Here is a 23,411-nt window from a genome sequence, read left to right as displayed (position 1 = left end):
GAGAAGAACCAGCAGCAGCAGCAGGGCAATAACCATACTAATGGAACGGGTCATCCAGGAAACCAAGACAACAGTCATACACAGGGACCCCCATTGAAAAAAGTGAGAGTTGTTCCTCCTACCACTACCTCAGGTGGACTAATTATGACCTCAGACTATCAGGTATCTCAACTTCAGTTTTCCATATATTATATATTTGGCTCTTGCGTATTGTAACTTAGAAGAAACTACTTGCAGTGCAACTCTACTCTAAAACTGATTTTGTATAATGGCATGGTGGGGATCTGTATTTACTGTATCTCAACTGCTTTCGGATCAAGTGCGCTCAGTTAAAAAAATATTTTTTTTTTCTGACTATCCAATCCTGCAACTTCAACTTCTGAGGCGAGTCAAGTTAGGAGTGGCAAGGAAACAATAACTTGTTGTTGTTGTTGTTATTATTATTATTACCTTAGTACCTAGAAGCCCTAGTCACGGAGCAGGACCCCATTGTGGTAGGCACGGTGCAAACACAGAGCAAAAGGATGGTTCAGAGAGCCTACAATCGAATTATAAAACAAGAGACGACAGATGGATACAGACGGATCAGGGAATATAAGAAAATGAGACAATATTGATCAGCATGATATAGAGAGTGGTCTCAAGACAAGAGCATCCGAACTCTTGTCATGTTAGAAAAGAAGAGATTCATGGAGGGTTTGAAGAAGGTTAATATGGGGCAGAATGGGAGGAAGTATGAAGGTGCTTGTTTGAAAATTTAACAAGCAGGCTAGGGAGGCAGGAGCTGACATCTCAATAGTGAACAACAGATGATAGCTAGGGCGGGATGGGCAATGAAGAGCCTTGAAAGTAAAGAAAAGCAGTTTGTTTTGTGATAGAGAAGAGGGAGCTAGTGGAGGGATGCAAAAGTGGGGTGGGATGAAGTGGTCAGAGTGACAGGCTAGAAAAAATGTTTTGAAGCAGCATTCTGGATACGACTTGGGCAGAGTTCCATTTGCCGGAGAAAAGGACATTGCAGTATTTGAGATGCGAGATGAGAGCCTGGAAGTGAGTTTTAGCTGTGTGGCTGGATTGAAAAAGGCCATACCTTAGAGAAGCGATGCAGAAAAATTGGCTAGATTTAGACATAGGTGAGGCCCTAGAGAGTGGTCATAGTCAAAGCTGATGACCTGATTATGGGCCTGAGTCATAGGCAGGATGAATGGTGGTATTGTCCACAGTGATTGACAAGTGAGGTAACATGCAGGGCTTGCAGAGGAAGATTAAGAGCTCTGTTTTAGCCATGTTGAACTGAACTGAAGTTCAGCAACAGACAGAGATTTTAATTTGGACAAAAGTAGACCCTTTCTGAAGTAGAGAGGTAATCTGTGAGTCATCAGCGTAGAGATAGTGGTTGGATTTGTGTTTGTGGATGAGATTACCCAGAAATAAGACATAGAGGGCAAAGAGAAAGGGACCAAGGTGAGAGCCTTTGGAGTAGTGGAACAGCTACAGAAAGTTGGAGGGAAGATGTAGAAGGTTTTCCAAAGGACATGCTGAAAGAGCGATTTGAGAAGTAGGAGAAGACAAAGTCATGGATGCCAAGTTGAGGACAAGATTTCAAGAAGAGCGTGCTCAACAGTGTCACAGGTGGCTGACCAGGATGGAGCACTGATTTTGAGTTTTGCCTAGAGAATAGATCATTAGAGACTTTGAGAGTCTAGTTTCAGTGGACCACAAGAGGCAGAAGCTGGATTGGAAGGGGTCTAAGATGGAATAGGTGCAGAGGAACTCCAGAGAGTGATTGTAGACAGGAAAAGGGAGATGAGTGGTTAGCTGGAGAGGCCCGTGAGGTCAATGGTGGGTTTTTCAAAATGAGGGACTAAAGCATGTTTATATTGTGAAAGATATAACAATGCTTGGGGAAAGTGAGAAGTTAGATCCTCTGTCTCTGTAAGTTAGCTGCTGTCAGTTTGTTTGCCATACCCCCTGTGAACCACTTCATAAAACAAGAATGAAAGTCCAATAACTTGGAAATAATTGACTTTTGAAACTAGTTCTTGGGATCATTGACTAGATGCATTCAGGTAGCCCAGTGATATGGCCCTGATCCTCATAAAGCCTACAGTTTTTCCCTTGGCTCTGCACACACAAAGGTATAAGAACCTAAAAACATAAAGGCAGGTCATTTTGCAGGAGCTGAATGCCATGAGCTCATAGCCAAATGACCCCAAATTTTCTTTACTAACCCTACCCCAGGACTTCAGCTAGTGTATCAATTTTCAGATACGTTTCACTATGCATGTGGGTTTTAGAGCACTTCGAATAATCAATTCTAAACAGAAAGCTCTGTTCAACCTTAACCACTGTGTGGCAAGGGCTGCCTTAGAATGTAACTATAATAGTCTCTCCCTCAGTGGAGTGTGCATTCACAGAATATTTTCCAGCACAAGGGTTGATCCCTCTTAAACCTGCAGGCAGCTAAGTCAGTTGCTGTCCAAAGATTATTTTGGCATCATTTCTGCTGATTCCTTTCTGCCTGAGTCTCTGAAGAAGGCAGATGCAGCAGAACCTCTTGTCTCTCTTCTATGCTGACTGACATAGCTAAGGAAAAGAGGGGTGTAGGGCTTGTGTGTTGGGGCAGGGGATTTCCACTTGCTTGCACTATTCACACGTTATTCACCCCACTTCACAGTGGCAGCTGACCTGAGAGCATGGGAATCAGAGCAAACCCAAGCTACCTCTCCTGTGAGCATGGATTGAAGTCTACAAGCTGGGAAGTCAGGCGGCTCCGAATCACCCTCCGTGTACGCAGGGATTGCTTAGGGAGTCCACCTGTCACCCTCATCTAGATTGAGGAAAGCTGTGTTCCTTCCTCATCTTTCTCACTCCACTGACATCCCTCCCAGGCTTATTGCATGAGGGGGCAGTGTTTTTCAACAAGGGCCATATAGGAGGATTTTTGCATGGAGGAGTGGTAACTGCCCCTTCACTGTCTCAGCAGCTCTTGCAAGTGCTTTGGCTCCTCCTGACTGCTCACCTTTATGCTATGCCTTTGAAAGACATAATGTTTGACTTTGAGAAATTCAGTCTATTTTGCCCAGACTTTTAAGAAGGCAAGGATGACATTACACTTGTGAGTTTACATATAGTAAATAAGGCAAATGGAAGGAACCCACATGAGCTTGACAGCACTGAGGCCAAAGCAATTAAATGCCACTTGCTGATGGACACACATCTCTCTGAATCTCCCCCTGAGATTCTTCAACCCAAGGAGGAAGGAGAAAATTTTAAAATACACCATTGTTTTGACCAAACACCAGTCCCTTGGTTCTCTCATACTGTTACATCTGAGCCCTCTGAGGGAAATAACCATCCCTTAAGGAGGTTTACCAAGACATCCCCTCAGCAGCTAAATCCTTTGTTTAATCTCCCTAAAGCAAACTGGCCTATAAATTCTCCCCCATGCAACCTTTTCTGTCATGCATAAAAGCAATTAGGTAAGGATTTTTACAGGTATATAGACTTCCATGTCCCTGGGTTTCAGACGTGCCAACTTGCACATTTAATGTGACAACACTGAAATGAATTGGAGCAGTCCTGTCCCCAGAGGATGTAACAAGCTTTTGTCTTATGAGAAGAGGGTTAGTGGTGTTTGGAGGTAGAGCGGGCTGGGTTGTTTTGGGATTTTAACGTCTGTTTTCAAAAGTCACTTGTTGCTCTACATGATGTGAATACACTGAGTGATCTTGTAATTGGCCGCATAAAATAAATAAGAAACATTTTTCAGTAGTCAGGTTGTGGAAGCCTGTCTATTAACTATATTACAAATAAAGCATTAATGGCTAATTTTAAACTTCAAAGTTTTTTTTCAGTTTCCTGCATACTTGAGACACATTTTGCCAAAAAGTACGCCCAGAGATTTTTGCACTTTTAAACATAACCTTTATTTATTATACAGAACTGGATCACGTGATGGCTGTTCTGTTATTTTGACACTTCTCATTAAGTGAGTATTGTGTCTCTCAAGAGTGAAGTTAAATGTCATAACAGCTCAGCTATCGTGTGAGCTATGATGTACAGCAATGCTAATTTATTCCTGCTGGCTGGAAGTACTGTTCTAACTATTTCTTTTCCCCTCCACACCACACACCTAGAGAGTGATTCAGTCCCTTAAATGCATGTGTGGATAGTATCCACCTACCTTGCTTTGTAAAAGGCATTCCTTTATTTTTATTTCCCCAGTATGTAGCCATCTCAACACATTTATTGAATTTAACTTAACTTCTGATCCAAATGAAAACTTATGAAAAGGAAGTGTTTAAAGAAATAAATCCACATCAATTACAGCTGTTTAAACTGTAACAATTAAACAATACATCCTTTTTTGTGTGGTATCCCACATTTGGTCCTAAGCAGGTTATAAGAGTACAAGATTTTGGTTTCTTTGTGAGCTCTTTGGGGCAGGGACTATCTCTTCTTGACTGTCTAGAAAACACCTACCTTATAGCAAATGCTCCAGTAAACCAAAATTAATCTCGTATGCAAAGGTCTCCCAGAGAAACTTCCTTGCATTATCATCGATATTAAATACACAGCAAACCTCCCAAATATGTGCTCTTGGAGGGGGAAGACAACCGCAATGGAGAGCATCTAGGATATTTTTGGCTGTAAGTTTTGGTTTTTTGTTTGTTTTTATTTTAAACACACTGATGTACCACAGTGGTGAGCATAAGATGTCTGGATAGTTGAAGCGGCATTGGTGACATGACAGATAAGAATTCAGAAGGAACAGTTCAGAATGGGTAACAAACAGCATTGCTTGTTACTAGCTCTCAATCAAATATTCCTGGTGCTCATATCCTTAGTTACTGTAATCAAAATAAGTAGAACGCTGTAAATACAAGTGATTGATATACTGTGCTGTAGTAGATATTAATTATTGCCCCACACAGCATAGAGACCTCAAAAAATTATTGGGTATTATATTTGTATTATAAATGCATCCACTGTAGGGATCAATTCTCTTCTCCTTCATGGTTTCCAGCGTTCCAATCCCCATGCTGCCTATCCCAACCCTGGACCAAGCACATCGCAGCCACAGAGCAGCATGGGATATTCAACTACCTCCCAGCAGCCTCCACAGTACTCACATCAGACACACCGGTACTGAGCTGCACCTGAATAATGTCAATGCACTGTTGCTAATGCTGTAGGACTGGTCATGCAGCTGTCTGCCTGGAACCTGGCTTGGGCCACAAGAATGTACTGTACAACCACACTTTCAAAATGTCTGATAGCCAAGTTCCACCACTTTTCACAGAATGGAGTAGTGGCTCCCAAATTGTACCTGTTTTGGGGTTAGACTTGAAAAGAAAGTGCTAGCACAGTTTGTGTTGTGGATATGCTACTTCCATAGTTTACTTGACATGGTTCAGACTGACCAATGCATTTTTTTCAGTGACAGTCTGTAGCAGTTGAAGCTGTGAAATGTGCTAGGGGCAAGCATTTTTTTAATTGTATGTGGTGAATTCTCTTGATGTAACAACATTATCTGACCAATAGTACACAAAATCCTTTAACTGGTACTTGAAGCATACAGTATATGTTAACATGGCAAAAAAGCAAAATAACCATGACTCTAATTGAGATAATTTTGATATACATTTATTTTTAGTGACTTTTGTGAGTTGGTTCATTTTCCACATTGATCAATGTTTTATGACCAACAAAATTGCTACAATAAGATTTTTTAAGAAAATGAAAACATTTGCATTTTTCCAGCAGATTACAAGCCTCCCAAAGATTAATTTCCAACATATAGATTTGTTTTTGTTTTTAAATCTATGACTTGACTGGTATTAAAGCTGCTATTCGATAGTAAAATAAGTGTGTTGTCATTGATATAAACATGTTTGGTTCAGCAAACAAACTGAAATGATTGTCATAGACAGTGTTTTATTTTTCCTATTAGTGTTGCTGATTTGTGAGCATGCTTTGGGATTAAAAAAGCATGAACTTTATTTCCTAAAAAGGCGTGGCATCCATTCAGATATTTCGTCATGATTTTTGAGAGATGGATTGGTGTAGTGGATTTTAAATTTTGTTCAGTTAATTATTTTTAAAATATTTTCGCACGTTATTAGGGATGCCCTTATTACAGCAAAGGATGAGGTGTTAGGAGAGCCTTAGAATTTGAGGAAAAACTATAACATACAATGTACTGTATCAAACTATTTTACATGAATGACGCAAGTATTCTGAATAAAAAACTGAACATTGTTAAAAACAAGGTGTTATGTAATAAATTTATTTTTCATAAATCTGCATATGAACTTTGCTTGTATTCCTTTTTATCAACAGACACGAAATACTTTAGTGCACTAACATCCATGTAGGCACTGTCTGAATAATCAATTCAGTTTCTTAATTCACAAGTAATTTCTATTGCAAGTAGGGAGGTTTCTCTTAATGGCTGCATGTCATCTATTTAAGTATTACAAGAACTACTATAACCCTCTTACTGATTACCCTTTTATAACAGTGTGCAGATAGTCAGCTGTGCTGTACTGAGTTACAAAATATTAATTACATTTTATAGGTGATGCAACTGGTCCTACACAGAATCTGGAGATACTCTTAGGTGTGATTTTACAGATATTAGTATGTCTACACTACAGGATTATTCCGATTTTACATAAACTGGTTTGGTAAAAGATTGTATAAAGTCGAGTTCACACGGCCACACAAAGCACAATAATTCGGTGGTGTGCGTCCATGTACCGAGGCTAGCGTCGATTTCTGGAGTGTTGCACTGTGAGTAGCTATCCGATAGTTCCCGCAGTCTCCCCTGCCCATTGGAATTCCGGGTTGAGATCCCAATGCATGATGGTGCAAAAACAGTGTCGCGGATGATTCTGGGTAAATGTCGTCACTCATTCCTTCCTCCGTGAAAGCAACAGCAGACAATCATTTTGCGCCCTTTTCCCCTGGATTGCCCTGGCAGATGCCATAGCATGGCAACCATGGAGCTTGTTTTGCCTTTTGTCACTGTCACCGTATGTGTACTGGATGCCGCTGACAGAGGCGGTACTGCAGTGCTACACAGCAGCATTCATTTGCCTTTGCAAGATAGCAGAGACAGTTATCAGTTGTTCTGTACCGTCTGCCATGCCATTGTAAATTGGCGATGAGATGACGGTTATCAGTCGTTCTGTACCGTCTGCTGCTGTCATGGGTGCTCCTGGTTGACCTTCGCTGAGATCGACTGGGAGCGCATGGACAAAAATGGGAATGACTCCCTGGGTCATTCCCTCCTTTATGTTGTCTCTAAAAATAGTCAGTCCTGCCTAGAATATAGGGCAAGTGTACTAGAGAACCAGTGTACCAGAGAGCACAGCCGCTCCATGTCAGATACCGCAGAAATAATGAGCTGCATGCCATTCTGGGGGTGTCCCTGCAACAACCCACCTGTTGCTTTCCTCCTCCCCCAACCCTCCTGGGCTACCATTGCAGGGTCCCCCCATTTGTGTGATGAAGTAATAAATAATGCAGAAATAAGAGACACTGACTTTTTAGTGGGATAAAATGAGGGGGAGGCAGCCTCCAGCTGCTATGTTAGTCCAGGCAGGACATTAAACAGTGGGGGGGAGAGGAGCCCAGCATCCCGCTGCTCTGATAGTCCAGGCAGTACAGAATCTTTTCTTTAGACATGAAAGGGGGGAGGCTGATGGAGCTCAGCCCCCAGTTGCTATGATGAGGATGGTTACCAGCCGTTCTGTACCATCTGCCGGGAATAACCGGGAGTCATTCCTATTTTTATCCAGGCGCCCCTGGCTGACCTCATCTGAGGCCAGCCAGGAGCACTCACAGGATGATGTTGAAGATGGACATCAGTCATATTGTGCCGTCTGCCATCGGGAAGGGGATGCTGGTGTTCAGCACTGCAGCACCCCGTCTACCAGCAGCATGCAGTAGACATAGGGTGACATTGAAAAAAGTCAAATGATTTTTTTTTCCCTTTTCTTTCATGGGGGGTGGGGGTGGGTAAATTGATGAGATATACCCTGAACCACCCCGGACAATGTGTTTGACCCTACAGGCATTGGGAGTTCAGCCAAGAATGCAAATACTTTTCGGAGACTGCAGGGACTGTGAGATAGCTGGAGTCCTCAGTCCCCCCTCCCTTCCTCCATGAGCGTCCATTTGATTCTTTGGCTTTCCGTCACGCTTGTCACACAGCACTGTTCTGTGGACTCTGTATCGTAGCCTGGAGATTTTTTTCAAATGCTTTTGCATTTCGTCTTCTGTAACGGAGCTCTGATAGAACAGATTTGTCTCCCCATACAGTGATCAGATTCAGTATCTCCCGTATGGTCCATGCTGGAGCTCTCTTTGGGTTTGGGACTGCATCGCCACCCGTGTTGATCAGAGCTCCACGCTGGGCAAACAGGAAATGCAATTCAAAAGTTCGCGGGGCTTTTCCTGTCTACCTGGCCAGTGCATCTGAGTTCAGATTGCTTTCCAGAGCGGTCACAATGGTGCACTGTGGGATACCGCCCGGAGGCCAATACCGTCGATTTTCGGCCACACTAACCCTAATCTGATATGGTAATACCGATTTCAGCGCTACTTCTCTCGTTGGGGAGGAGTACAGAAACCGGTTTAAAGAGCCCTTTATATCGATATTAAGGGCCTCGTTGTGTGGACAGGTTTAAACGTGTAGTGTAGACCAGGCCTAAGGTTTTCCTTAATCATTTGTCATGTTCGTATCTAATCCCACAATGCTATTTCATGGGGCCAGCATTCCCCTCTGCATACACCACTTTTTTCTACAAGTTAAAGCATTCAGTATTATTAAAATGTGTTCATGCCATTACGTTACATGAAGGCTTATTCACTGAGATGCCTATGGTAGGGTAGAGGAGAGTTTAAACCACAGATAAGGTGAAGAATGGACCAAGTATCAAATTGGAATAAAGGATATGAGTAAACAAGAGAAAATGAATGTGTTTGTTTAGATGTTAATGTTGATTTTTCAGTAAGTCTTGGTGTTCTGGGGAAGTTCCAGAAGACTGGAAGAAAGCTAATGTGCCAATATTTAGAAATGGGGTAAACAGAATGACCCAGGTAATTATAGGTTTTACAGTCTGACTTTGATCCTGAACAAGGTAATGGAGTTGTTGATATGTGACTTGATTAATTTAAAAAAATTAAAGGAAGATAATGTAATTTATGCCGGTCAACATGAATTTAGGGAAATAGATCCTGTCAAACTAACATAATATCTTTTTTTAATATGAGATTACAAGTTTGGTTGATGAAGGTAATAGCGTTGATATAATGTATTTAGTCTTCTGTAAGGTGTTTGACTTGGTACCTCGTGACATTTGGTTCAAAAATTAAAATGATATAAAATCAACATGGCACACATCAAATGGATTAAAAGCTGGATAACTGATAGATCTCAAAATGTAGCTGTAAATGGGGACTCATCAAAAGGGTGTGGTTTCTAGTGGGGTCCTGCAGGGATTTGTTCTTGGCCTTACGGTATTCAACATTTTGTCAATGACCTGAAAGAAAACATTTTCAGATGACAGAAAACTTGGATGTATGGTTAAAAAAAAAAAAAAAAATCTGGGTAACTTAAGCTGGCAAGCAAGCAAACAATGTGTTTTAATATGTCTAAGTTTAAATGTACACAGTTGGAATAAAGAAAGTAGGCCATACTTAGCGGATGGGGAACTCTATCTTGAAAAGCAGTGACTCTGAAAAAGATTTGGGGGTCATGATGGCTAATCAGCCGAATGTGAGGTCTCAGTGCCAAGCTGTTGCCCAAAGGGCTAATACAATCCTTGGATGCATAAACAGGTTATTATAAAATAGGATTAGAGAGGTTAGATTAGAGAGTGCTTGCTCATGTCTGTTCCGTATTAGGTGTGTGTGCTCACCACATTCACCAGTGGTGGAAGTTTTTGAGATCAGCTCATGGCATGGTATAAGAGGTGCTGCCAGCTCCTCCCACCCTCAATTCCTTCTTTCTGCCATTACCAGTCCAGCCTGTAAGCAGTTCATACTGCAGCAATCTCAGGGCCAAGAGAATCAAACCCTCCAGGAGCGCCCCCATAAGAAGAGTAGGGCCTACAAGTGCTGCCCGAGCCACCCACCTCCTCCCTCTGCCCAGTTGAGCTCAACCTGCAATAAGCAGGGGGGCAAGCAAGTGTTTTGAGGGTGCGCTCAAGAGCTTTACCCTGGATCCATCTGTCCCGCTGTTCTCCAACCACCTTTCTTTTTTCCTCTCTGCATAGACAGCTATAAGTTCAGACTGCTGGGTCCTCAGTACTATGGCGGAGGGTTATACCCTACAGTTTACTTCCCACCCCCTCACTCCCACTCCCTTTCCCCCTTCAGAGACCCTTCTCATGAGAGTCTTCTCATGCAGGATCATAGAACCATAGATGATCAGGGTTGGAAGGGACCTCAGGAGGTCATCTAGTCCAACCCCCTGCTCAAAGCAGGACCAATCCCCAGACAGTTTTTTGCCCCAGATCCCTAAATAGCCCCTCAAGGATTGAACTCACAACCCTGGGTTTAGCAGGCCAATGCTCAAACCACTGAGCTATCCCTCCCCCTACCCCGGAGTTAAAGGGGTTGCTACTGTTGGGTGCGGTGGAAGAAGTTCCTCTTGGGTACAGGAACAAGGGGTTCTATTCCTGATACTACTTAATCCCAAAGGCCAAGGGCTGTCTGTGGCCCATCCTGGACCTGAGGGACCTCAACAAGTATCTAAAGAAGCTAAAGTTCCTCATGGTCTCCTCGGCTTATATTATCCCCTCCCTGGATCCGGGAGACTGGTTTGCTGCCTTTGACTTGAAGGATGCATACTTCCACATAGTGATCCTTCAAAGTCACAGACGCTTTCTCCGGTTTATGGTTGGGCCCCACCACTACCAGTTTGTCGTCCTCCCGTTCAGCCTGGCGACAGCACCCAGAGTGCTTACCAAGTGCATGTCAGTGGTGGCTGCTTACCTCAGGTGTCAGAGTATCCAGATCTATCTGTACCTCAATGATTGGCTAGTCAAAGGCAACTCCAGGTCTCAGGTCCAAGAGGATGTGGCGGTGCTGCAAGCCACCTGCCACTCCTGGGGCCTACTGGTGAATGACAGAATGTCTGCGTTAGTTCCAGTGCAAAGGATAGAGTTCATTGGATTGGTGCTCGACTCGACCTGCACCTGAGCATTCCTGCCACTGAAAAGGTTCCAGACGTTGACAGACCTCATCGCGGAAGTCTCTGCGTTCTCACTAACTATGGCCAGGGTTTGCCTGTGCCTGCTGGGTAGCATGGCAGTGTGCACATAAGTTGTTTGCCATGCCAGGCTCTGGATGCGGCCCCTGCAGCGTTGGCTGGCGACGTTCTATTCCCAGTCCAGAGATCACCTGGACAAGGTAGTTACCATTCCCCCGATGGTATTCACCTCACTGTGATGGTGGACCAATCGCATGACAGTCCTAGAGGGAGTTCCATTCAACACCCCCCATCACTCCATCAAGTTGGTGTCAGACTTTGACTGGGGCGTGCACCGTGGCATTTCTCCCTCACACTCTTCTGTACAGTCTATCTTAAAACTACCTGCTTCATCTGAGGAACCAGGGCCTTTGAGGTGATTACACTTTTTTCATGTCTCTAGACCTCTAGCCTGGATTGAAACTGCAAATAAGATGATTAATTTCAACAGAAGTTTTATATTACCCAGAATATTGCTTACCTAGGTTTTTGGTTTATTTAGCAGTTTTTTAAACACTAATGCACATTATATTTGATGTCAATATATTGTGGCAATTTCCCAAACTTCAAATGTTTAAAGTAGTGTGTTCAACTAAAAGAAATAGGTTCTCTAACGAGAAATACTTTTTTTTCCCAACTAACAAAAAAAAAATTGCCCTTGAATTTAATGTTTTTATTAACAAACATGTCTAAGATGAAGAATTTCAGCTGATAACATCATTTAGCTTTATATTATAAGTAGGGCTGTCAAGCGATTAAAAAAATAGTGATTAATCACACTGTTAATAATAGGACACTATTTAAATATTTTTGGATGTTTTCTACATTTTAAATATATTGATTTCAATTAGAACATAGAATACAAAGTGTACAGTGCTCATTTTATATTTATTTTTTATTATAACCTAATACAAGTGCGGTAGTGCAATCTCTTTAGAATGAAAGTTGAACTTACAACTGGAAAATTGTATACAAAAAATAACTGCATTCGAAAACAAAACAATGTAAAACTTTAGAACCTACAAGTCCACTCAGTCCTACTTTAGCCAATCACTCAGACAAACAAGTTTGGTTACAATTTGCAGGAGATAATGCTTCTCACATCTTGTTTACAATGTCACCTGAAAGTCAGAACAGGCTTTCGCATGGCATTGTTGTAGCCTGGCATGTAAATATCTTGCAGTGCAGGTGTGCTAAAGATTCACATGTCCCTTCATGCTTCAGCCACCGTTCCAGAAGACATGTCCATGCTGATAACTGGTTCTGCTCGATAACAGTCCAAAGCAGTGCAGACCAATGCATGTTCATTTTCATCAGCTGAGTCAAGTTGATTTTCTTTTTTGGTAGTTTGGGTTCTGTAGTTTCCGCATCAGAGTGTTGCTCTTTTAAGACATCTGAAAGCATTCTCCACACCTAATCCCTCTCAGATTTTGGAAGGCACTTCAGATTCTTAAACTTTGGATTGAGTGCAGTATCTATCCTTCGAAATTCCACGTTGGTACCTTCTTTGCATTTTGTCAATCTGCTGTGAAAGTGTTCTTAAAACTAACGTGCTGGATCATCTTCTGAGACTGCTATAACATGAAATATGTGGTAGAATGTGAGTAAAACAGAACAGGAGACATACAATTTTCTCCTCCAAGGAGTTGTCAAATTTAATTAACACATATTTTAAATAAGCATCATCAGCATGGAGGCATGTCCTCTGGAATGGTGGCCAAAGCTTGAGGGGGCATATGAATATTTAGCATATCTGGCACATCAATAATTGCAACGCCGGCTACAAAAGTGCCATGGAAACACCTTTTCTCACATTCAGGTGACATTTTAAATAAGAAGCAGTCAGCAATATCTCCCGGAAAAGTAAAGAAACTTGTTTGTCTTAGCAATTGGCTGAATGAGAAGTAGGACTGAGTGGACTTGTAGGCTCTAAAGTTTTTACATTGTTTTGTTTCTTTAGTGTAGTTATGTAACCAAAAAAATTTACATTTTTAAATTAGTTTCATGGTAAAGAGATTGCACTACAGTACTTGTATGAGGTGAATTGAAAGATAGAATTTCTTTTGTTTATCATTTTTACAGTTCAAATATTTGTAATAAAAATAATATAAAGTGAGCACTGTACACTTTGTATTGTGTTGTAATAGAAATCAGTATATTTGAAAATGTAGAAAAACATCCAAAAATACTTCATAAATTTCAAATGGTATTTAACTTCATAGTGACAGGTTTCAAAGTAGCAGCCGTGTTAGTCTGTATCCACAAAAAAAACAAGAGTACTTGTGGCACCGTAGAGACTAACAAATTTATTTGAGCATAAGCTTTCATGGGCTAGAGCCCACTTCTTCGGATGCCTAGAATGGAACATATATTGAAGAGATATATATACACATACAGAGAGCATGAAAAGGTGGGAGTTGTCTTACCAACTCTGAGAAGCCAATTAAGTAAGAAAAAGACTTTTGAAGTGATAATCAAGATAGCCCAGTACAGACAGTTTGATAAGAAGTGTGAGAATACTTACAAGGGGAGATAACTTCATAGTGGTTTCATTATTGCCCTCTACTTTTAGTAGATATATTGCAGTTTACATCAACAAAGCAGGATCCTACAGGGAAATATCTAAATAGCTTAACTTGTCTTGACATTTATTCAGTTAGTTTTTTGGGAGTGAGGATTTGCGCTAGGTCTTTTCTTGCAATTTGAGGAAAACAAGAATGTTTAAGTTCTTTGTGTAACCTCTGATATCCAGTAATATTGAGTTTGGTCAAACTAATTTTAGTTTTATCCCTGATAGTCATAAATTATATACAAATATGAGGATGTTATTTTCACTTTTAAAATATTGAGGCTTTAAAGTATTGATTCCAAATTATAAAATTGTTCAGTGCTTTTGTCTGACCTTGAAATATAGAAAAATCTTTCTGTTTAGACACATTTTTGGTTGGGAAAAAAAATTTAATCAAAATACTCTGCTATATAATGACCAATTTTTCTAGAAATGATGACCCAAATTCACCATGTCGTAACACTCCAGAAGTCAGTGCGTGCTCCCTGGGACCAGGATTTTACCATATCAGTTGTTTTGGCACATTTCTATCCCTAATGAACATACTTTTCTGTTTTTCTGTTTGTTTGTTTATTTTCCAGCTGTCCAATACATACCTCAGGCAGATAATCTGATAAATAGCTATGAACTGATCAACCTTGTTTCCTTATTTTTCAGCCAGATGTGTTATATATTTTTTAAAAAATAGCTTTGAGCATGCTAGCTAGAACACTTAAATATTATTAATGTATTTTTGAGAGAAATTGTGTTGATTTGGAAGATAAACGTAACAAATTGCACCCCCACAAAGTATCTTTCTTTGTAATTTAGAGCTTTGGCATGAGGGACGGGCATTTCAAAGCTGTTTACTTTTCAACAGGTAATCTGGGCCAGTTTGATCTTATTCCTAAGAGCAACTTCATGGAGGTTTTGTTTAGGCTTATTATTTAAGAAATTATTCTTGATTTAATGTCATGCTGAAAATGGACCATAAGCTTATAGCACTGATCACCTGTTTAAATATACTATTTGCACTCCAACCTTGATGGGGGGAGTGGGGGTATACTCTATGGCAAGGTGACAACATTTTCGTAGCAGAAACAGTGCTATGTCTGAATGTACCAGACACGGCAAGGAGCAACTAGTAAGCCACTTTTTAAAGAAACTATCAGCATGAAGGACATGGAAGGACCAATCTTTTGTAAGAAGGAAGATTGGACTCCAATATTCTGTCCTTTATTGGTTTCATTTTTGCTCAGTGTGTGATGTAATTATAGGTACACACTCTCATCATTTGGGAAATGGAAAATCAAATTAACTTTGAGCGTTGGCCTGCTAAACCCAGAGTTGTGAGCTTAATCTTGAGGGGGGGGCATTTAGCGATCTGGGGCAAAAATCTGTCTGGGGATTGGTCCTGCTTTGAGCAGGAGGTTGGACTAGATGACCTCCTGAAGTCCCTTCCAACTCTGATATTCTGTGATTCTACTCTAGTGCCAGAGCAATGGCCTATCATGCAGGAGATCAGAGTTCAGGTCATGGTCACTATCTCTCTTCCTGGATGGGTCTGAGCCACTTACAGGGGCAACCCATTTAGTTCACAGGGTTGTCTTTTTTTCATGATCCCTCTGGCTTACTCATAAATAGTGTTGACAGGCTCCATGGGCATCTATATTCAGCCCTACTCAGCAGGAGGAACAGTTGATCAAATGGGGTTTTTGAGGGGTACAGTGAAAAAGTGAAGCGAAATCATGGGAATATTGAGACACAAGTACAGGGGCTACTTATGTGCCTTCTATCCTTCATATACAAATGAAGTAACTTGTGTTTTTCTATGATATTTGAACCTTTGGAAATACAACCATACCTTTCCTTCCCTGAGAAGATGCTTAATGGCAAAGGTGTATTTAATGTCAGCTTTATCTATTTAAATCATGTGGAAGAGCACTATCCCCACTTACTTGTTCCAGGTCCCTTAGCAACACATAAATATTTATTTATTTATTTATTTATTTATTTGGAAATAAAAACAACCCAGGAAACTACAGACCAGTTAGTTTAACTTCTGTGCCAGGGAAGATAATGGAGCAAGTAATTAAAGAAATCATCTGGGAACACTTGGAACGTGGTAAGGTGATAGGGAATAGCCAGCATGGATTGGTTTGACACGATTTGTTCTTTACAAATCTGATAGCTTTCTTTGATAGGATAACGAGTCTTGTGGATAAGGGAGAAGCGGTGGATGTGGTATACCTAGACTTTAGTAAGGCATTTGATATGGTCTCGCATGATATACTTATTGATAAACTAGGCAAATACAATTTAGATGGGGCTACTATAAGGTGGGTGCATAACTGGCTGGATACCCGTACTCAGAGAGTAGTTATTAATGGCTCCCAATCCTGCTGGAAAGGTATAACAAGTAGGGTTCCGCAGGGGTCTGTTTTGGGACCGGCTCTGTTCAATATCTTCATCAACGACTTAGATGTTGGCATAGAAAGTATGCTTATTAAGTTTGCAGACGATACCAAACTGGGAGGGATTGCGACTGCTTTGGAGGACAGGGTCAAAATTCAAAATGATCTGGACAAATTGGAGAAATGGTCTGAGGTAAACCGGGTGAAGTTCAATAAAGACAAATGCAAAGTGCTCCACTTAAGAAGGAACAATCAGTTTCACACATACAGAATGGGAAGAGACTGTTTAGGAAGGAGTACGGCAGAAAGAGATCTAGGGGTCATAGTGGACCACAAGCTAAATATGAGTCAACCGTATGATACTGTTGCAAAAAAGCAAACGTGATTCTGGGATGCATTAACAGATGTGTTGTAAACAAGACACGAGAAGTCATTCTTCTGCTCTACTCTGCGCTGGTTAGGCCTCAACTGGAGTATTGTGTCCAGTTCTGGGCACCGCATTTCAAGAAAGATGTGGAGAAATTGGAGAGGGTCCAGAGAAGAGCAACAAGAATGATTAAAGGTCTTGAGAACATGACTTATGAAGGAAGGCTGAAAGAATTGGGTTTATTTAGTTTGGAAAAGAGAAGACTGAGAGGGGGCATGATAGCAGTTTTCAGGTATCTAAAAGGGTGTCATCAGGAGGAGGGAGAAAATTTGTTCACCTTTGCCTCTAATGATAGAACAGGAAGCAATGGGCTTAAACTGCAGCAAGGGAGATTTAGGTTGGACATCAGGAAAAAGTTCCTAACTGTCAGGGTAGTTAAACACTGGAATAAATTGCCTAGGGAGGTTGTGGAATCTCCATCTCTGGAGATATTTAAGAGTAGGTTAGATAAATGTCTATCAGGGATGGTCTAGACAGTATTTGGTCCTGCCATGAGGGCAGGGGACTGGACTCGATGACCTCTCGAGGTCCCTTCTGGTCCTAGAGTCTGAGTCTATGGGTCCCCTGCATCTCACCAGAACTCTTTGACTGCACTGCATAAGCAGTCAATAATTTTCCTGTTCTCTGCAACAGATCATACAGAACAGGATTCCCTCTGCCAAGGAATTAGAAATAGTAGCACTCTGTTCTCTGTGAGCCTGCCTTGCTCACTGTGTTTCGATCTGTATTTTATAGAAGAATAGGTATAACTAAATTGTGCTCTTCTTACTGGAGAGAGAGGTCCTGTGAAAACTACTCTTGTGAAAAGGCATGAAGATTTGGCCCTGTATTGTTTCACAAAAAGCCAGTTAAACAGAGCACTGTTATAGCTATGGTATCTAAGTGTTAAGTGTGATATAAAAATCTTAGATAACCAGCACTATGAAGTCAAGTTCTCTCTCACTTTCACTCCATCTGTGCCTCTTACCTATTCAACTCCCTCTGGGTCCAAGCACAAATTGCAGATATTGGTGAGAATAAAGACTGTCAGAAACTAATTCTGAGCATGGTTCTACTTGGAAAAATTATGCTGGTAAAAATGTCTCAGTGGAGCTCCATGGGCTTATGTTACTGATTCTTATCAGATCTGCCTAGCTAACCAAAAAAAGATGTTCTGTTTCTCTTCACCCTGATTTCTCTGAACATTGAGCTATGGTTTTTCCTTCTCATGCATGACCATATAGTTCCATATAGTTCCATACCATTCAATAGGGTAATTGAGGGCAGGGGACCTGCAGGATCTTTATTTATTATTTATGATCAATACCAAATTCACGGCCATGAAAAACATGTCACGTACGGTGAAATCTGGTCTTTTGTGTGCTTTTACCATATACTATACAGATTTCATGGAGGAGACCAGCATTTCTCAAATTGGGAGACGTGACTCAAAAGGGAGTTGCAAAGGGGTCACGATATTGCCACCCTTACTTCTGTGCTGCCTTTAGAACTGGGTGGCTGGAGAGCAGCGGCTGTTGGCCAGGTGCTCAGCTCTGAAGGCAGCACCCCACCAGCAGGAGCACAGAAGTAAGGGTGGCAATATCATACCAGAACACCTTTACTTCTGTGTTGCTGCCTTCAGAGCTGGGCAGCTGGAGAGTGGTGGCTGCAAACTGAGGGCCCATCTCTGAAGGCAGCAGCGCAGAAGGAAAGGTGGCAATACCATACCATGCCATCTTTACTTCTGTGCTGCTGCTGGCGGCAACTCTGCCTTCAGAGCTGGGGTCCTGGCCAGCAGCTGCAGTTCTCCAGCTGCTCAGCCCTGAAGACATCACCGCTGCCTGCAGCAGTACAGAACTAAGATAGCAGTATCGCAAGACCTCTACAATAACTTTGCAGCTCCCCACAACTCCTTTTTGGGACAGGACCCCTACAACAGTGAAATTTCAGATTTAAATGTCTGAAATCATGAAATTTATGATTTTTAAAATCTGACTGGGAAATTGACCAAAATGGACTGTGAATTTGGTAGGGCCCTAATCATGTGTGAGAAGGGAAGAACCCAGGTTGATTCTCAGAGCCTCAGGTAAGCTTGCAGGGCTGCCAGTTTTGTTTTTTAAATTGACAATATAAACTGAGCAAATTTTACATAGGATCAAGCAGCCACATGGGAATCATATGATGCAATTTTTAGTCAGTTTTTTTTTTGGGGGGGGGGGGGAACAGGCTTTTTTCAGCTAAGTGGTAGAACAATCTCAGCAACAGCACCACTTTACAGCTGGGCCAGACAGAAACCTGTAGGAGGCTAGTTTAGAAATAAATGAAATAGATTAAGTGATTTAGTGTCAAGCCAAGTAATATTGAAGGATAGCTTGATTCAGCACAATTTGCCTCACATACCAGTCCCCCAATGAACAAATACACTGCGAGCTAGGGTGGTGAAAGGCTGAATAACGGGAAGGAACACACTGTAGCCATGTAATATAATATACAAAGGGTTATTCTTGTAAACACAACATAAATTGATTAAGCAAAACGGAACAAGCAAAAGATCCAAAGACCAAAGCAAATCTCTTCTATCAGGATTTCAGTGCTAAGCTACTCTTTGCACCATTTTTCATTCCAGCCTTGTCACAAACCTTTACTTTGCCAAGTGGTTTATTTAGAGAGCAGCCCTACCTCCAGCAGGGATCCCATGAGGCTGCCTTTGGTTAAAATCACCTCATTTTAATGGTGAGACCTTGGCTCTAGCATACTATTAGTGAAGTCCTAGAAGAACCAGGAGGAATTCCCCATTGACCGTAAAGAGGTGGCCAGTCAATGAAAAGTAAGGAAAGAGGAAGTTTGATACCAACCCCATTGCTTTTAGGTAGCACCAACAAAGGACATGAAGGTGGAGGAACGCCAATGTACCTTACTCCAAAAACTCCCCTTTCAGGGGCCTTTTAAAAGGAACTAGTGTGGCCACTTCTTGCCACAAGTGGGGTGTGGTTCTCATGACAAGAGTGAATATCAGTCCCTTAAAGGCTACTTTTTATACTTACTTAATTAGGGATGGAGCATGTGCCCCCTCGCAGGCTGGGAAGATGGGAGAAGTAGAATGGAAAGAGCTGGTCCTTGAGCATAGTGTGGGGTTATTGCAATGCTGCCCTGGAAACAAAGTTGCTTTGGATTATCCTGTTGTGTAAAACTAAAGAAAAAAATAGAACAAAGATGTGGTGTGCAGTATAAGCTTTAAAAAGGTAATAGTGGAGAGAGAGACTGCTTGAGTGGTGGAAACCCCAAGCTGGACACAGAAACTAATGTAAATGGGCTGAGTGATTTGTTCAAGGAGAGGCAGAGCCCACCTCAGAACTGGCGTTAGAAGTCATGGTCCAGCATTCAGACCATATGCCATAGGTACCTTTCTCAAAAAATTAAGTTGAAGAGCTGAAGGAAAGTTGTGTGTTTTATATTGAGAGTAGACTTAGGGCTCGTCTATACCACACAGCTTTTAGCAAGAAGGCTGTGTCAACATAACTGTCATAAACAAATAGTTAAGGGTTAATGCCTCTTTTACCTGTAAAGGGTTAAGAAGCTCAGTAAACCTGGCTGACACCTGACCAGAGGACCAATAAGGGGACAAGATACTTTCAAATCTTGGTGGGGGGAAGTCTTTTTTGTTTGTGCTCTTTGTTTTGGGGGTTGTTCGCTCTTGGGACTTAGAGGGACCAGACGTCAATCCAGGCTCTCCAAATCTTCTTTCTGAATCAGTCTCTCATGTTTCAAACTTGTAAGTAACAGCCAAGCAAGGCGTGTTAGTCTTATTTTTGTTTTCAACTTGTAAATTTCCTTTTTGCTGAGAGGATTTTATCTCGGTTTGCTGTAACTTTGAACCTAAGGCTAGAGGGGGTTCCTCTGGGCTATATGAATCTGATTACCTTGTAAAGTATTTTCCATCCTGATTTTACAGAGATGATTTTTACCTTTCTTTAATTAAAAGCTTTCTTTTTAAGAACCTGATTGATTTTTCCTTGTTTTAAGATCCAAGGGGATTGGATCTGGACTCACCAGGAATTGGTGGGGGAAAAGAGGGGGGGATGGTTAAATTCTCCTTGTGTTAAGATCCAAGGGGTTGGGTCGGTGTTCACCAGGAACTTGGTGAAAAAGCCTCTCAAGGCTGCCCAGGGAGGGGAAGGTTCTGGGAGGACAGGAAGTGTTCCAGACACTGAAATTTCTGGATGGTGGCAGTGTTACCAGATCTAAGCTAGTAATTAAGCTTAAGTGTCCATGCAGGTCCCCACATCTGTACCCTAAAGTTCAGAGTAGGGGAGGAACCTTGACAATAACCTTGTCGCTAAACGTTGGTGTGTGTGTAAACGCACTTCGTTGGCACTTTTGCCTACAAAATACTTCCAGCCCCTCAAGTGGCATTCACTTTGTCTGCAGGAGAGTGCTCCTGCCAACAAAGCCACATTCACACTGCCAGTTGCTATGACAAAACTTTTGTCTTTTTTGGGGGGAGGGGCTTTTTTAAGTACCTGTGAAAGACAAAAGTTTTGTTGACAACTTGGCAGTGTAGACAAGCCCAAAGTCCAAGCTATTCAGTTCAGGGGTCCATTCTTTCTTGGGACTTACTGTGCCAATAATTGACTATTCCCTTTCAATATGAACAAGCTGTTCACCCTGAGTAGCTAGCAGCTGGAGTCTTCTCAAGAGATGCTTGGAACCTGTGAGTGGAATGAATTTTGTTTTCTGACTTCTGTTTCCTGAAGCTCTTCTAGTATGTATCAGGAGTTCTTGAATTTACACATAGGAGTCTTTAAGCATGTGTCGTCACCTCAACACCCCACTGCACCTGGATTTCAGTGTTGCATATGTAACCCCGACAGACCCCGGTTGTCAGCGGATGGGATCAAACTTCTGGAGCTTAGTGCATGAGCCTCTATCACATGAGCTAAAAGCCAACTGGCTGTTAGCTAAGGCTGTACTCCCGACTTGTTTTTACCTCTCTCTCTAAGTGGTCTTGGTGCCACCAGATGGGACAGAGCACCACACCCAGGAGGTGTGTGGGTTACACAAGGACTGTCTCTCTTCCCTCCCCCACCAGCCTGCAATGGCCTTTCTCAGTCTGCATCGTCTCCTGATTCCCCCTCGGGGTGCTTCATGGCTGGCCCTCTGCTCAGGTCAGATAACAGTCTAAACCCCTTCCAGGATACACAAACAAGTCCAGATACAGAGTCAAACAAGTCTTCAAATGTATAGCCCGGCCATCCCTCCCAGGTTTCACTATAATTCCCTTATTGTATCCTGCCTGTTAAGCCCTAGTCCAGGGCTTCTCGCCATCAGAAAGAACTGTCTCCTCTGCAGTCTCTCTCCTCAGCTGAGCATCCTTATCTACTTACTCAACTTAGCTCTGCCTCCTCCAGTTAGTCCCCCCCAATTCAGAGCATGACTAACTGGGTCCGTTTCCTTGCCTCGCAGGTGATAGAGGTTATGCCCCATCTATACTCCTCTTGCTGCAAACTCCAGGTAGCATTGACAGGACTTCCATGAACATGCTGAGGAAAAGTTATACTCATTGCCCGTAACACTTAAATCTTGTGACGACCATGTGACACCTAGTGACTTTAATGGGAATCATGTGACTAAGGCTAAGTCTACACTTGGGGGAAAAGGGGTCGACCTAAGATATGCAACTTCAGCAACGTGAATATTGTAGCTGAAGTCGGCGTATCCTAGGTCGATTTACCTGGCCGTGAGGACGGTGATGAGTCGACCACTACCGCTCCCCCGTCGACTCCACTTCTGCCTCTCGCCACAGTGGAGTTCTGGAGTTGACGGCAGAGCGATCAGGGATCAATTTTATTGCATCTACACTAGACGTGATAAATCAATCCCCGATAGATCGATCACTATCCGCCATTCCGGCGGGTAGCGTAGACGTACCCTAAGACTTCTTGTGAGCTTTTGAGAATATAGGTTACTAGGGCTAAATTCTGCATTTGGATGCCCAAGCAAGACTGCTATTGTTGCAGTGGGAGGGATGTACATCTAAGGGTGAAGTTCATCCCAGTGCAGAGAGCTAGCATGAGATCTGTCCATTACTTACATCCTACTGAAAATGAAACTTAATGTGTGCCCAGACCTTGTCCTGGCCCTCGGCATAGGGGTTAATGTCTTGGCACAAGAACAAAACAATGTAACCAGAATGTAACATTGCAGCATAGAACCTAAAAATGTTTTCACCTTTTATATTGCACCAGCATCTTTTCCTTCCTATATATTTTTTAAAAATATAACTTTACAAAATAGCAATTTTAAAGTGTGTGTGTGTGTAATATACATAATGTGTTTTAAAACCTCCTCGGGTGTGCTATGGACTGAAGATCAGAATTTCCTTTCTTGAAGAGCAGCATGTGTCTCTAAATAGGTGAACAGAAGCCATCCTACACTCAGAGCCCGATGGCTATTAGCAGCTACTTTTCTTTGTCAGATCTCAACAAGCCTCTGCCACATCAATAATTCTGCTTGAGCAATGATGCTGTCATTTACAATCGTGCTTTTTCAGTTCACAAATTGTTGATCCGCTCAGATGACAGGAAGAGAAAATCCACCTAAAATGAAGAGATGCTAATCAACTGACCAGGTGAGTCTGCATACCAGCCTCATTGGTGCTACTGCAATGGTAGCCATGAAGAAAATTGTTTAACACTTCATGAGTCAGGTGTCATACAAACCTATTTGCAGAGGAACCTGTTCCATCCTGCTTTGAAACACTGGATAGTCAGATGATAAGAT

The 23,411-nt window shown here is 42.0% G+C and overlaps 1 protein-coding gene across 4 annotated transcripts in view; it reads left to right on the top strand.

Moving 5' to 3' along the window:
- CDK8 (cyclin dependent kinase 8) overlaps nt 1-6,306 on the top strand; it is a 174,290-nt gene extending 167,984 nt beyond the window's left edge. For 2 of the 4 annotated variants that reach the window (XM_050937265.1, XM_050937267.1), the window contains 2 exons: nt 4-162; nt 5,027-6,306. In XM_050937265.1, the coding sequence (XP_050793222.1) occupies nt 4-162; nt 5,027-5,152 (285 nt within the window). In that variant the 3' untranslated portion in view covers nt 5,153-6,306. Of the gene's footprint in view, nt 1-3; nt 163-2,674; nt 4,650-5,026 lie in introns of all 4 variants that reach the window. The other 2 variants (XR_007772205.1, XM_050937266.1) reach the window with 2 other exon arrangements.
- The last annotated feature ends 17,105 nt before the right edge of the window (nt 6,307-23,411 follow it).

The sequence above is a fragment of the Gopherus flavomarginatus genome, chromosome 1 (assembly GCF_025201925.1).
Source record: "Gopherus flavomarginatus isolate rGopFla2 chromosome 1, rGopFla2.mat.asm, whole genome shotgun sequence".
NCBI classification, from domain to species: domain Eukaryota; kingdom Metazoa; phylum Chordata; order Testudines; family Testudinidae; genus Gopherus; species Gopherus flavomarginatus.
This window is presented reverse-complemented; position numbering and strand designations above follow the sequence as displayed.